This window comes from Dendrobates tinctorius, unplaced genomic scaffold, assembly GCF_039654945.1.
Source record: "Dendrobates tinctorius isolate UK_male_01 unplaced genomic scaffold, ASM3965494v1 ptg000070l, whole genome shotgun sequence".
NCBI classification, from domain to species: domain Eukaryota; kingdom Metazoa; phylum Chordata; class Amphibia; order Anura; family Dendrobatidae; genus Dendrobates; species Dendrobates tinctorius.
In genome coordinates, this window is record NW_027361738.1 from 31,728,871 (window position 1) to 31,745,153 (window position 16,283).

Here is a 16,283-nt window from a genome sequence, read left to right on the forward strand (position 1 = left end):
ACCTGGTGGCTGAGAGTGGTTCTGCACACTATAAAACAAGTGTCAAATGGGGCTATAATAAATATCAGAAACGTCATAGAACAGTGTATGAAGATAACACAAATTCACTTCAATTACTACAATTTTACTAAATCAAAGCTTTATATACAGTACATATATGAATTTTACCCTTATTTACAACTATATGGGGCAGTTCCACAAAATAACAGAGTAAAACAAAGATTTCCGAGACGGTCCCCAAATCAGGCTGCAGTATATGGGCATTGTGCAGTATATTTCTGTTAGTACCTATATGTCCATTGTTTCCAGGTGGGGTCGATGTCAAAATGTTAGAAAACTCTTCCCAGGAGGCAGAGGAACAGTTGTCTCGGATTTTCTCTCTCATCAGCGAGCCATTTTTAAAACTAGGAAAGAAAGAGAGAACATAAAGTAGTTTTATACAATCGCTGCACTATGTAGTGAAGTGGTGACCTCGGTTTGGCTTCAAAAACTAAAGAAATTCCAAAATTGCATCTGTTTCTCGAGACCAAAAAACCATGGACGTGTAATTGTGAGATTGTGACGGTGAAAATATGATTAGATCATGAAAGATGATCCACTGGAAAAAGATGATTAGAACAAAATTAGAGATTACATTTGAGGGGATTTATAGGCTTGGTTAATAGTCATTGTGAATTGTATTTATAGGCCGAGTCCTATTTATGTATTTCCCAAAACAAGACAAAAAACTAACAAAAGTGGCCAATATAAATCCTGACGAAGGCAGCGTTCCGAAACACGCGTTGGGGAGGGCACCATCTAGGAGATCGAGACCATATCATTATTGTAAGTAATTTCTGATTATTGTGCCATTTATTTATTTACACTTATGCACTTTAGCCTTGGTCTCAGTCTTTTGCTCATATATTCTTCTGTTTATATGGCATGCTTGCATAGGCATTTTATTGGTATTTAATAAGCACTTTGTACTTTATCTCCTCAGCACATTTGTGGACACCATTGCTGTTATATACACTTGTTTTCTCTGATAATTTTTGATATTTTGGTGTCTTACCGTATATACTCGTGTATAAGCCGACCCCCCTAATATTGCCACAAAAAACTGGGAAAACATTTTGACTCGTGTATAAGCATAGGGTGGAAAATGCAGCAGCTACTGGTAAATTTCAAAAATAAAAACAGATACCAACAAAAGTAAAATTAATTGAGACATCAGTAGGTTAAATGTTTTTGAATATCCATATTGAATCAGGAGCCCCATTTAATGCTCCATACAGTTCATGATGGGCCCCACAAGATGCTCCATACAAAATACACCCCATATAATGCTGCACAAAGGTTAATAATGGCCCCATAAGATTCTCCATAGAATATGCCCCATATAGTGCTTCATAAAGGTTATGTCCCCATAACATACTCCATAGATTATGCCCCCATAAGATGCTCCATAGATTATTCCCCCATGAGATGCTCCATAGATTATGCCCCAATAAGATGCTCCATAGATTATGCCCCCATAAAATGCTCCATAGATTTTGCCCTCATATACTGCACCATAGATTATGCCCCCATATGCTGCTCCATAGACTATGCCCCCATATGCTGCCCCATAGATTATGCCCCCATATGCTGCCCCATAGAATATACCCCCATATGCTGCTCCATAGAATATGCCCCCATAAGCTGCTCCACAGATTATGCCCCCATAAAATGCTCCATAGATTATGCCCTCATATGCTGCTCCATGGAATATTCCCCCATATGCTGCTCCATAGAATAAGCCCCCATATGCTGCTCCATAGAATATACCCCCATATGCTGCCCCCATAAGCTGCTCCATAGACTATGCCCCCACATCATATGCTGCTCCATAGAATATACCCCCATATGCTGCTCCATAGAATATGCCCCCATAAGCTGCTCCATAGACTATGCCCCCATAAGCTGCTCCATAGACTATGCCCCCATATCATATGCTGCTCCATAGAATATGCCCCCATATGCTGCTCCATAGAATATGCCCCCATATATTATGCCCCATATGCTGCTGCAAAAAAAAAATGCCATACTCGCCTCTCCTGCTCAGGACACGACACCTGAGATATTCACCTGTCCCCCGTTCCCACACTGCTCACCGCTGTCTGCCACGTCATCTGTCAGTGACGTTCAGGCAGCAGAGGGCACGGTGCGCACTAACCACGTCACCGCGCCCTCTGCTGGCTAAACGTCACTGACAGAGGATGCAACAGACAGCGGTGAGCAGCGATGGACCCGGGACAGGTGAATATCGCTATACTTACCCCCTCCTGGCGTGGTCTCTGCAGCCTGGCTTCTCCACGGTCTCATATTGCAAAAGTCGGCATTGAGTGGATGAATGTCATCCGCTCAATGCCGACTTTTATTCCCCATTGACTTGCATTGGGGTCTGGTTTCGGACGAAACTCCGACTTTTTTTTGCCCTAGTCAGACCAGTTTCATCTGAAACAAATTTTGTTTCATGAAACCCGATCCGACCAAAGTCGCTCAACTCTAATTTTCATTCATGCCCTGGAAGAAGTCCATCCAGGCGAAACTTCAGTTGCATTCTCATGGTCAGCCACCATGTACAATCATTTACGTGTTTAGCTTTGTCAGTTACTTCCAGGTCCAACACATGTTATTCAGTACAGTCTGAGGTTCGGCGATTTCAGCCCTCACTGGCACGATGTTCGCGATACACGGACTTGCTGAGTCAGACTTCAAGCTGATTTTGGGGGCTACTCGTGACCTGCTGCTGAACTTCATGCACGACTTTGGTTGCATGGAGGCCTCGGTTTCTTCTTCTAAGTGACAAAGTAAGCTTGATGCCATTTCAGAACCAACCATACAACGTGTAGCTGGTGGTTTTATCTACGAGTCAGCTAGATTCGAAATGCGTCAGATATATTTTTTATGCCCATGCTACTCTTTTAAAGAAGTCATTATGTATTAAGGTATATCTTTGCTTTTAACTCACTTTGCTGGATTGGAAAACCTCTTTTCACAGCTTTGAATAAAGCTGCTTGATATGTCGCAAGCTTTATCAGTGCATGGTGGAGTGGACTGCCCGGGAAATCATGGTGAACATACATATATTAGAAGGGGTGAGCTGTGACTACAAACTATCTTTTATTATTGCTCCTTCAGAAAAAACTGACACCTGAGAGAAGTGAACGTCGCTGCTGGTCTCTGACTTCTTCCAGATGTCCTCCGCAGTAAATAGCATCTTTCTTCTCCTTTACTGATTAAATCTATATTCAGTGTAGACTGATGTTCCCATTACTTAGATAGGAGATGACAGTTGGTGCTTTTAATACTCTACTGAGAGGGGAGGAGCTAAGGCTAACACAGACTTTCTGCTGCACATTCTCCTGACACCACAGGTACTGTTCCTCATGGAACTTTATGAGCACCAACCGTCATCTCTTATTTCAGTATGGGACAGCCTAGTCCCTGAAGACAGATTTTATCCATGAATTGAGATTTTTGAGAATGGATGATCGGTACAGGAGAAGAAAAAAGCAGATTGTTTCATATTTTTGAGTATACTATTGATTTATGTAAAAAAACACCACTAAAATGAAGGTTATTCTTTAACCTGTCAGAAGATTTATGCTATGTAATCTCAGAGTAGCATTATACAGGGCCTGAAAGCCTGATCACAGGGATGTGTCACTTAGAGTGCTGTGCAAATTAATTGGGACAAAGCATTTTTTTAAGTAAAATTGTAAGTTGGTTACCAGTCAGTGGTTCAAACCAGTTTTAACTGCTTTGAACAGGCACTCACACCTGTTCAAAGCAGTTAAAACTGGTTTGAACCACTGACTGGTAACCAACTTACGATTTTACTTAAAAAAATGCTTTGTCCCAATTAATTTGCACAGCACTGTACCAGGCTGAGTTCTGCCATTTCAATAAAATCAGTCTTTTATCAGCAGGAGATTATCACTACAGGACAATGTCTCGTGACTCCTATTCCACTGCTCTGTGTAACGCCATCCCACCACTGATTATCAGCTTACTGTGAACGCACAGTGTAAACAGAAAACTGTGTGGGCAGGGTTACACAGGGCTCAGCATTCTGAGAACTGCCTGATCTGCATCAGAGAAGACCGTGAGTGTATGAAAATGACAGCAAGAGCCCAGTAAGTGACACATAGCTGGAATCAGGGTCTCAGCCCCTATATCATAATGCTCCTAGATTGCAAAACAAAAAAGGGCTGACAGATTCCCTTTAAATATTTTGTTCATATGCAAGGGAGTTCCACATGCAATAACAGTCGATTGTCTCACCAAAGTAAAGCCATATAGTCCTGAGACTGCACTGGATTGATGAATATGTGCCCCTCCAAAGCAGGAGTAGGCTCTTTTATCCAGAGGAATAGAGTGTCACTGGTGCCTAGGCTGACCTGTAAAATCAAAAAGTATACACGGCATAAGAATGACCAGAAAAGTGGAAAACGATCCCATAGAACAAACACCCATACATATAGAAGTTATAGAAGAGAACAGATGAGATGGTATACAGCGGGAACAAAGCTGGTGATGCCCGTGCTCTGTGTGCTAAAGGAAATAGACAATAAATTAAAAAATATTGGTTAGGTCCAGTCTCTCAGATAATGTAGAGAGCAAATATTTTGTAAATGGAAATGGCAATAATGTATTCTGATATTTCCAGGAGGAATTTCACAATGGAAAGTTCAATAGGCAATTATTAATTTATGGAAAATGAAATGATTTACTAAAATGTGCAGTGTCAAAAGACCCGAGGGTCTTGTTCATGCCACGACCTTTAATCACATACATATCCTTCATTGTATAGTGTGATTTGGACAGAAATAAATATCTTTGAAGGTTTATAAACGATGCCGATGACATGACGACATGAACCGCGAACTCTGGAAGAGAAACCGTTAACCTCTAACACCTGCATGTACAGAATGAAGAGTTGGATAAGGCATCATTATATTTTTCTATTCTTGTAAATATTCCTGCATTTATAATATTGAATCTCATTAAAGAGTCAATGCGTATAACCTCTGGCCATAATGACATTTCCATCAGGCTATAAAATGTGCACGGCTGCAAATAAATACGAGAAAGACAATCTGGGCAAAATGGAGAAGAAAAATATGTCCGGTGGCTTATCGTGCGGGCTCAAGTGCTAAGGTCACTATTATGTCCACGTCTATTAAATACTGCTTTCATTATAGGGTGGAAAACAAGTTTTCATGGGATCTACTGGGTTATTATTCCATCAGGATTACATCCTTTACTTCCAATTGTCTATTCTAAAAAACTATGAAATTAATACATTCTTGGAAGTTACAAGGCAAGAGTTGGATCAGCTCTAATCTAAAAAAAATTGTATAGTATTGTTTGTATAATTGTTGTTACTTCCTTTTTATCCCTTAAAATAGGATCTATACTGTCAATCATTTTTTATGCATTTGCTGATTACAAGGTTTTTTTGTGATGAATACTTCTTTATATCTCACTCCTCTAAATACTATCCAAGCTGCCGCCCTATGTCACAGCAATATTTCTAAACTTCATTCTTTAAGTTTCCCCAATAGGTCATAATTTGGGGATATTCCATAGAGAGAATACATGTGCTCTTCTTGAAGCCTGATCAGTAATTTTAGATGTGCCCTGCTGAGAATGTATGGAAGATTGGAGTTAAAGGGGTTGTCCGGGCTTTTCACATAATCTCAGTACATATCTGGGCTGCAGAATTATGACAATAAGTAATTTACTTTCTGTCACTAGTTTGCACGGTTTTCTAGATATTCTGAACAGAACGTCCAAGGGGGGGGGTGTTATGGCATTGAAATGAGAACTAGTCGTAACCTCCTACTGTACTCCAAACATGCCCTCTATAGCAACAACCCCACCCTCCATAGCTACAGGCCCTCCCCATCCACATGAAGAAGCCCTCATCACACAGTAACGAATTCTTGCCCTCCAGCAGCCTCAGTGCAGAGAGCTGCTCCTCCCCCAGATACACACTGAACAGTGATCTATGGAATGTGAAAATAGTGAGGAGGGAAAATCGTCCTGTATTCTGGGCCACTCCATGATTACAATACATAACTCATTATCAGTAATTCCTTCCCTCACTGTTCCAGGCTGCTGGCAGCAGTGAGAACAGACTGTGTGATGGCCAGTGATGGGGGTCTGCAGCTTCTAATCTGCACAGGGCATGGCAGTCACTGATGTAATCTGTTCTGTGACAAAGCCTCTGCTGTGTGAATGAGACAGCTCTGTGTCACTGATGTCTTCACACAGCAGCAGATTTGGTGCAGTGTATGTGTGAGCACTGTGTCTCTAATGATACAAATACTGATGGGGGCAGCCTGTCCAATCAGCAGATGTAACAGTGTGAAGTGTTGGGGGGTGTATGTATGTACTGTATGTATTGTGCTGCTTTCACAAATACAGGATCGCTGCTGTGTTCTTTCCAACGCTGGAATAATGATAAAGATGAGTGCTGGTGCAGTTTACTGCCAGCCAATGAGTGGGTGGTGCTGGTCACTGGAGCTTGCTGGGAGTTTGGTGGAGCTTCGCACATACACTGCACCAAATCTGCTGCTGTGTGAAGACATCAGTGACACAGAGCTGTCTCACACAGCAGAGTCTTTGTCACAGAACAGATTACATCAGTGAGTGCCATCCCCTGTGCAGATTAGAAGCTGCAGACCCCCATCACTGGCCATCACACAGTCTTATCACTGCTTCCAGCAGCCTGGGACAGTGAGGGAAGGAATTACTGATAATGAGTTATGTATTGCAATCATGGAGTGGCCCACAATACAGGACGATTTTCACTCCTCACTAGTTTCACTTTCCCTTTCCATAGATAACTGTTCAGTGTGTGTCTGGGGGAGGAGCAACTCTCTGCACTGAGGCTGCTGGAGGGGAAGAATTTGTTACTGTGTGATGAGGGCTGCTTCATGTGGACGGGGAGGGCATGTTTGGAGTACAGTAGGAGGTTACGACTAGTACTCATTTCAATGCCATAACAACCCCCCCTTGGACGTTCTGTTCAGAATATCTAGAAAACTGTGCAAACTAGTGACAGAAAGTAAATTACTTATTGTCATAATTCTGCAGCCCAGATATGTACTGAGATTATGTGAAAAGCCAGGACAACCCCTTTAAGAAAGAATGTGCATTACTATAAAAAGGTCACACTTGCTGGCGGAACTTTGGCGATGATGTAAAAATTGTAACAAGGTCCCTCCTCAATATGAAGCAGCTCATTATGATAGAGAGGCCACTCGGAGCAGTACGTAACAAACTAAAAACTGCAACTGACCCTGCCGATTCCTGTACAGGCTAGAGATCCTGACCCGCAGGCAGTCCCTAATGGTTCCTGCGTGAGACAGCCCTAATCACAGACTAGAAGATGGCAGCTCAGACCTACGCTCCCTGAATGGCCGTTGAGCACTTCACGTTCCTCCTAAAGAATCAGAGGGCAGAGCAGAGTGTGAATTACCTACAAAAGAGAAAGTGTGCTGAAAAAAAGAAAGATGCCAGCAAGAGTAAAGTAAACCACGAAATACATAATAAAGTACGTACTGTTAGATTATAAGCTGCCTACTAAAAAGAAACAAAAACGTAGGTGCAGAGTAAAGTACAGAAACAGCAAGGAGTTAAACTATAGCTGGAACTTCACTGACTGACTTTATGCTACAGGAGAATGGCTGAAAACCCACAAGACACTATCTTCAGCAGGAAATGCCAGGAGGGGGAAAGAATATTAAGCTGCACCTGAAAGGTCATAGGGCAGACCAATGAAAACACCTGTGTTATGCTAAACAGATTGCAGCCAGAATAGCAGAACTCAAGCACCCAGAGAAAAGATGTGTCTGCCGTGACTCGGCAGACAGAAAAGCCGACCACAGAACACAGGGTTCAAACCCAGGAGCATGACACAGACGTAAGGTCCACCAGGACACATGAGCAGCAAGGGCCCCTACTGTTATATCTCATGGAATTTTTCAATAAAACCTCTTGAAAAGCTTTTTTGAAAATTAGTCTTGCAAAAATCCATTCTATAAACCTCTTCACAAAAACTACTTGACGCATGCTTCATTCTAACATGTGGAACAAAATGACATGTACATATGTAGGGGAAATTTGACAAAGAAATTAAATGGAAGCAAAGAAAAACTACATATATATACAAAATCAGCCCCAAATAACACACCAAAGCCCCACATTTTTTAATACTTTTTTTCTACTTGGATTTTTGGGTTGAAAAAAATACGATTGTTCAGGTTTGGCATGAAAGTCTGTAGTCACTATGTAACTGCAGACTTGTGAGTCATCACAGCACAAACAGCAAGCGCTATCCGGATTCTTCGGTGTCATCACCATAGGGTAGAAACCAATACGCTTTAAAAGGAAACATTTTCTCTTCTGGTCCCGGGTGCCGATCAGTCTTGATCAACATTCAATACTTTATAAAATCCTTTTATTCTGAAAATCATTGCTGAGCTGAGGCCACAGACTCTCTCACATTCATCTATGATATTTGGAGAAAACTTTTACTGAATTTTTCCATTTATAAACAATTTCTTTTTCACATATATAGGTGCTATACTAACCACACAAACTAAAAAGCTGGCCAGGGATCGGCTTAAGATGTGTATGTGGTGGCCTCTTGAGCCTAAGAAGTGAATATTGGATATTATAGGGTTTTCTGGGAATAAGAAAAAAAAAAAAGAAATAACTAAAGAAAATGTCATCTAATATATAAATATACAAAAACGAAAGGCCAGCAGTCAAAATGTCATATAAAATGCAATATTTTATGGATAATTAAATAATATAATAAGACATAGGTACATGGGAGAGGGAAGGGGGAAAAAAACGGAACCCACAAATGGCTAAAAAAGAGGGCCTAGCATGGCACCCCCATCTCCCAGGAATACAATCCCATGTGGTCGTACCACAAAACAGCACATATAGTAGTCATATGATTAAGTAATTGTAATGTATATCTGCATATTGTGCCAAGACTCAGAGAGCTCACTTTAAATAGAGGTATCTAGACAAGATATTCGTAATAGCTAGACCTACAAGGGATCTGTAATGTTACCTGGACAGAATGGGGTTAAACCATGCAGCGGCCGGACCCCGACGCGCGTTTCGGAGCGTGCTGCTCCTTCCTCAGGGGGCGTGACCAGCAACGTCAGTATGTGACGTTTATATCATACCACAGCCGAAACTATTGGATGCGCCGCCTGGCTGTCATGTCCGAGGCGGCGCCCCCTCCCGGCGAACCGGAAACACGCGGGCCCCACGTGATCCGGGACGTCAGAGAGAGGGAGAAACCAGCCATCGGGCCGACCAGTCGGCAACTGCGCATGACAGGAAGTACAATATCCGCCATTTTGGAAAAGGGAATATGGAAGGGAATAGAAACAAGATAACTATACAGACATATAAGAAGCATAATTAGAAAACAAAAAAACAAAAATCAAAAACACATGTAAGGAAATGTTCATAATCAAAACTCAGATTGGTCCCCATAATGTGGAGAGAAAAACACTTTACATCTAAGTCGATGTGTGACAATAAAAGAGACCATGTAGCAACCACATGAAACGTTATATAGCAGTACCAGTAAGATAATTTGGACTTACTAATGCCCAAAATGCAAACCAAATATAGTGCACCTGTGTAATTATTTAATAATATATATATATATAACAGATTGACATAAATCAAAGGGGCACCATAAGGAAAAATAGCAACTATATGTGGAAACCCTGCTTAAAGGATATATAAAGAAAATAGGGGCATACCACAATAAACTCACATATGGCACAATGTTGTCCCAAGCGAGCATGTCCCTACTGGCACATATATAATACAACACGCACGCCGCTACACGCACATGCATGGTACATACACATCTGAACAAAATGAATGTCCCAAAAGGGACCTAACTAGAAGAAGCAATAGTTATATATGGACACCAATATAGCCACGCCAATTTGAACAAAAACATAGCATAAAAAATTACAATGTAAATGTCCATGTGGCAAACTGCGTCAGCCTCCCAGATGAATAAGTGTCTTCACACGAAAGAATCTTCATTAGTTCTACTCCATCCATAAAACATCTTGCTATTGAAGACTTCCTCCAAAGATAGCATCATGAACAATCCAATAGTGAATGGAATACGTCTGAATATAAAGAAAAAAGTTAAAACCAAATAAAATAAAAAATAAAAAAGCCACAATGATAGATCGAATGTTCAGCAGGCGGGAACTACAGAAATGGAGCAAAGGATATGTTCTCATTCAGACCGTTTGGTTGCATAGTGCCCAGTCTCCATATCCACCGAGTTTCAAGTTGAGCTAGGCGACCAGACAATTTACCACCCCTTATGTTTATTTTAAGAGAATCAATACCCCGAACTCTAAGTGATGCAGAATTACACTGGTGAAACTCTTTAAAATGTCTAGGCAATGTTTTTAGAAGGGAGTCATCAGTGCAAGACAGAGCAGCCTGTATACCTAGTACATGTTCCCTTGTACGGACTTTCAGCTGCCTCGTGGTCATACCCACATAAATTAGTCCACAAGGGCACGTAGCATGGTATATCACGTATCGAGAGGTGCATGATATCCGACACTTGATCTTAAATGTTTTTGTACCATCATGGTTAACAAACGAATTGCACTGTACAATATTTGGACAAGCCACACACCTCCCACATGGTGAACAACCATGCCCAGTTGCAAACGCATCCAAGAAAGTGGGCATCGGACGATGGACATAGTGACTAGTCACAAGTTTATCTCGTAAATTGCTGGCCCGCCTAAATGTAATGGAAGGAAACTTAGGAATAATTTTAGCTAAGATAGGATCAGCCTGTAAAATCGGCCACGCCTTCCTCAATGCCGTGCGGACCATCCCATGAGACGGATGGAACGAGGTAATAAACCTCACAGTGTTCTCATTTTTACGTGTCTTAACTGATGTATTTCTGTAGAGAAGATCATTGCGAGTCGAATATCTCGCGCGTTGGTAGGCTTTCTTGACACAGCGTTTACTATATCCGCGTGACAAGAAACGTGCTTGTAAATCTTTAGCTCTCATATGAAAATCACTATCTGAAGAGCAAATTCGACGTAACCGCAAGAACTGCCCCACAGGGATAGCCTTAATGAGATGATCCGGATGGCAAGAGGAGGCGTGGAGGAGAGAGTTAGTGGCTGTATCCTTGCGGTAAATATATGTTTGAATAACCCCATCCACATCTTTCCTGATAGTAACATCAAGAAAGTTAATTTTAGATAAATCCCATGTCAAGGTAAGTTTGATGTTAAAATTATTGAGGTTCAGAACAGACACGAATTCCATAAGGTCGACGGAACTACCCTGCCAGAGAAACAAGATGTCGTCGATATAGCGTGCCCAAAAAGGAACACGGTCAATCGACCCCTGTTCATCAGACAAGAAGAGGTCCCTCTCCCACAGCCCCAGGAAGAGGTTGGCATAGGATGGCGCAAAGGCCGCCCCCATGGCAGTCCCCTGGAGCTGCAGGTAAAACGACCCCTTGAACACAAAAAAGTTGTGCGTGAGAGTAAACTCTAATAGCTCCAGGATGAGGTCTCTAAGACCCAACGGGATCGTGGATGTACTAAGAAAAAATTGGACTGCCCGCAGGCCATCCAGATGTCTAATGCTTGTATATAGAGACTCAACATCCACGGAAGCCAGAAGAGTATCACTCTCCAAACATAGTCCGTCGACCTTACGTAAGAGATCACCCGTGTCTTTGAGGAAGGAGGGTAAACAAATGACCAGCGGCTGAAGAAGATGGTCGATCCATTTATTGACATTTTCGAGAAAGTTCCCCCTCCCCGATACTATTGGTCTGCCGGGTGGACAATTAATGTTCTTATGAATTTTAGGCAAGAGGTAGAATGTAGAAATAGTGGGTTCTTTGACGGTGAGTGATGAAGCCAGCTGTTTGGTGATAATGCCGTTAGACATGGCTTTATCAAGAATAGTGTCTAGTTTGGCAACAAACGCCGAGAGGGGGTTATAGGTGAGTTTTCTATAGCAGACTGGATTGTCTAACTGCCGAAATACCTCCCTCTCGTACATTTGTGTCGGCCAGATAACCACATTACCACCTTTATCAGCCGGCTTCAACACCACATCCGTCAAATTTCTAAGGTAATTTAACCTCATCCTCTCTTCCCCAGTCAAATTGTCACCTCTGCCAAACTTGGGGATTTTTGCAAAATCATCAGTAACCACCCGTACAAATATATCACATATATAGGTGCTATACTAACCACACAAACTAAAAAGCTGGCCAGGGATCGGCTTAAGATGTGTATGTGGTGGCCTCTTGAGCCTAAGAAGTGAATATTGGATATTATAGGGTTTTCTGGGAATAAGAAAAAAAAAAAGAAATAACTAAAGAAAATGTCATCTAATATATAAAGTTCAATGTGGGTGGGTGTGTGTGTATGTCCGGGATTGGCATCCGCACCGTCGCAGCTACAGCCACAAAATTTGGCACAGTCACACGTCTGGACCCCGAGAGTGTCCTAGGCTATTTTGTGAGGCGAAATTTTAACTCCGCGCGTTCCAATTCACTAAACAATTTTGCCCCTATCTACATAATGGGGAAAAAGTGTATGTATGTAATGGCATCTGCACCATCGTAGCTACAGCCACAAAATTTTGCAAAGTCACACGTCTGGACCCCGAGAGCGTCATAGGCTATGTTGTGAGGCAAAATTTTAACCCTGCGCGTTCCAATTCACCAAACAATTTTGCCCCTATCTACATAATGGGGAAAAAGTGAAAGGAAAAGTGTTGGAGGCAAATTGACAGCTTCCAGATGTGAACAAGGCGGACTTATAGAATGAGAGCGATGGCGCCAAAGAGTATATACAGTACAGTTGCTAAGGTGGGGCCCTGACATGGGATACTCACCACACACGGGGATATGAACACACACACAAAATGCGCCACACACTACCACGTGCTTCAACACATACACCACCCTCAGCACACATTTCACCACACATACACCCACCTCGCCAGATAAAAGTCGAAACACAAAAGTCGCCACTCGAAGCTCGCCACGCTGTCCCAGAGCTGTTTAAAGGATGAAAAATGAGCTGTGATTGGTTGCTATCAGCAACAGTTTTCTTTGTAGACAGTTGTGGTAACTGAGGCCTATTATTCTTATCATTTCTATGGTGTTATCGTCCTTCTGTAAAGCTGGAAATAACACAATTTATTACCGTGCTAACACAGACCACCCTCTGACACAGACTGCAGGGGGAGCTCAGTATCACACAGGATAGGATTAGATACATGGCTCAGCAGTCAGTATCACACAGGATAGGATTAGATACACAGCTCAGCAGTCAGTATCACACAGGATGGGATTAGATACACGGCTCAGCAGACAGTATCACACAGTATAGGATTAGATACGCAGCTCAGCACACAGTATCACACAGAATAGTATTAGATACACGGCTCAGCAGTCAGTATCACACAGGATAGGATTAGATGCACGGTTTTTAAGTGCAATATAATCATTATAATTTGTTATAACTAACCACAGTTGGCTACTATGCCCAGGCAACGCCGGGCTCTTCAGCTAGTTATAAATAAATGTCTTAAAACTTTTAACTAGCAAATTACCTCCCTAAACAAACTAAGTGCGATCACTGAAATACTTTAAAATGTCTGAAATCTGCTGCTGTGACCTGGAGTTTACTTATACTATGCACTGTCAAACTAAGTCCAGGTCACAGCAGCACAGCTTCATACTGCACATGCTCCAATCCTATTAACGCCTCCTACTGCACATGCTCACAGCCACCGATCCTATTAATGTCTCCTACTGCACATGCTCACAGGCACCAATCATATTCCCGCCTCCTACTGCACATACTCACAGGCACCGATCCTATTAACGCCTCCTACTGCACATGCTCACAGGCAATGATCCTATTAATGTCTCCTACTGCACACAGGCACCAATCCTATTAACACCTCCTACTGCACATGCTCACAGGCACCGATCCTATTAAACTTCACCTCTCTGACAGTTTAACAAGGCAGAGACCATTACAATGTACTGCACTGATTACCTTCCTAGATAAAACAAGCATGATTGCTAATAAATGTTATTTAGTAATATATATATATATATATATATATATATATATATATATATATATATATATATATATATATATATATATATACACACACAGTGCCTACAAGTAGTATTCAACCCACTTCCAGGCTGATCTACAGTCCAAATGTCACAATGCCAAGTTAATTCCAAATGTGTAAACCTGCTAAATCTGCAGGGGGTTGCATACTACTTGTAGGCACTGTATATATATATATATACTATATATATATATATATATATATATATTTATATATATATATATACACATACATACATACATACATATACACACACACACACACACACACACAGTACAGACCAAAAGTTTGGACACCACTTCTCATTCAAAGAGTTTTCTTTATTTTCAGGACTATGAAAATTGTAGATTCGCTCTGAAGGCATCAAGACTATGAATTAACACATGTGGAATTATATAATTAACAAAAAAGTGTGAAACAACTGAAAATATGAAATTACTGTATGTCTTATATTCTAGGTTCTTCAAAGTAGCCACCTTTTGCTTTGATTACTGCTTTGCACACTCTTAGCATTCTCTTGATGAGCTTCAAGAGGTAGTCACCGAAAATTGTTTTCACTTCACAGGTGTGCCCTGTCAGGTTCAGTAAGTGGGATTTCTTGCCTTATAAATGGGTCTGGGACCATCAGTTGTGTAGTGCAAAAGTCTGGTGGATACACAGCTAATAGTCCTACTGAATAGACTGTTAGAATTTGTATTATGGCAAGAAAAAGCAGCGAAGTAAAGAAAAACGAGTGGCCATCATTACTTTAAGAAATTCAGGTCAGTCAGTCCGAAAAATTGGGAAAACTTTGAAAGTGTCCCCAAGTGCAGTGACAAAAAACATCAAGCGCTACAAAGAAACTGGCTCACATAAGGACCGCCCCAGGAAAGGAAGACCAAGAGTCACCTCTGCTGCGGAGGATAATTTCATCCGAGTCACCAGCCTCAGAAATCGCAGGTTAACAGCAGCTCAGATTAGAGACCAGGTCAATGCCACACAGAGTTCTAGCAGCAGAAACATCTCTACAACTGTTAAGAGGAGACTTTGTGCAGCAGGCTTTCATGGTAAAATAGCTGCTAGGAAACCACTGCTAAGGACAGGCAACAAGCGGAAGAGACTTGTTTGGGCTAAAGAACACAAGGAATGGACATTAGACCAGTGGAAATCTGTGCTTTGGTCTGATGAGTCCAAATTTGAGATCTTTGGTTCCAACCACCGTGTCTTTGTACGACGCAGAAAAGGTGAACGGATGGACTCTACATGCCTGGTTCCCACCGTGAAGCACGGAAGAGGAGGTGTAATGGTGTGGGGGTGCTTGCTGGTGACACTGTTGGGAGATTTATTCAAAATTGAAGGCATACTGAACCAGCATGGCTACCATAGCATCTTGCAGCAGCATGCTATTCCATCCGGTTTGCGTTTAATTGGACCATCATCTCTTTTTCAAGAGGACAATGACCCCAAACACACCTCCAGGATGTGTAAGGGCTATTTGACCAAGAAGGAGAGTGATGGGGTGCTACACTAGATGACCTGGCCTCCACAGTCACCAGACCTGAACCCAATCGAGATGGTTTGGGGCAGTGGTGGGATTCAAATTTTTAACAACAGGTTCTGTGTTTGTGTGTAGGAAAGCCACACCCATTTTTAATCCACACCCATTTTAAGCCACACCCATTTACACGCACCTTTTCCTCAAACATATACAAGTAGGGGCGCAGTCAAACAGTTAAAAAAAATAATAAATTGGAATGAGATCAGAACAGTGCACAGGTCCCAAAAAGGCAGCACAGGTCCCCAATAGGCAGCACAGGTCCCTAATAGACAGCATAGGTCCCTAATAGGCAGCATTGTTCCCAAATAGGCAGCACAGGTCCCCAATAGGCAGGCACAGGTCCCCAATAGGCAGCATTGTTCCCTATAGGCAGCACAGGTCCCCAAAAGGCAGCACAGGTCCCCAATAGGCAGCACAGGTCCCCAATAGGCAGCATTGTTCCCTATAGGCAGCACAGGTCCCCAATAGGCAGCACAGGTCCCCAATAGGC

General features: G+C 42.0%; 1 protein-coding gene across 10 annotated transcripts in view; it reads right to left on the reverse strand.

Annotated features, from left to right (window-relative positions):
* The window catches only part of XYLB (xylulokinase), a 331,699-nt gene that overhangs the window by 184,474 nt on the left and 130,942 nt on the right, over nucleotides 1–16,283 (reverse strand). For all 10 annotated transcript variants that reach the window (XR_012233408.1, XM_073581548.1, XM_073581550.1 and 7 more), the window contains 2 exons: nucleotides 4,312–4,427; nucleotides 289–404 (listed from right to left, as the gene is read on the reverse strand). Coding sequence is in view for 9 of the 10 variants with exons in the window: in XM_073581548.1 (XP_073437649.1) it covers nucleotides 289–404; nucleotides 4,312–4,427 (232 nt within the window). In the remaining variant the exon portion in view is untranslated. The remainder of the gene's footprint in view (nucleotides 1–288; nucleotides 405–4,311; nucleotides 4,428–16,283) is intronic.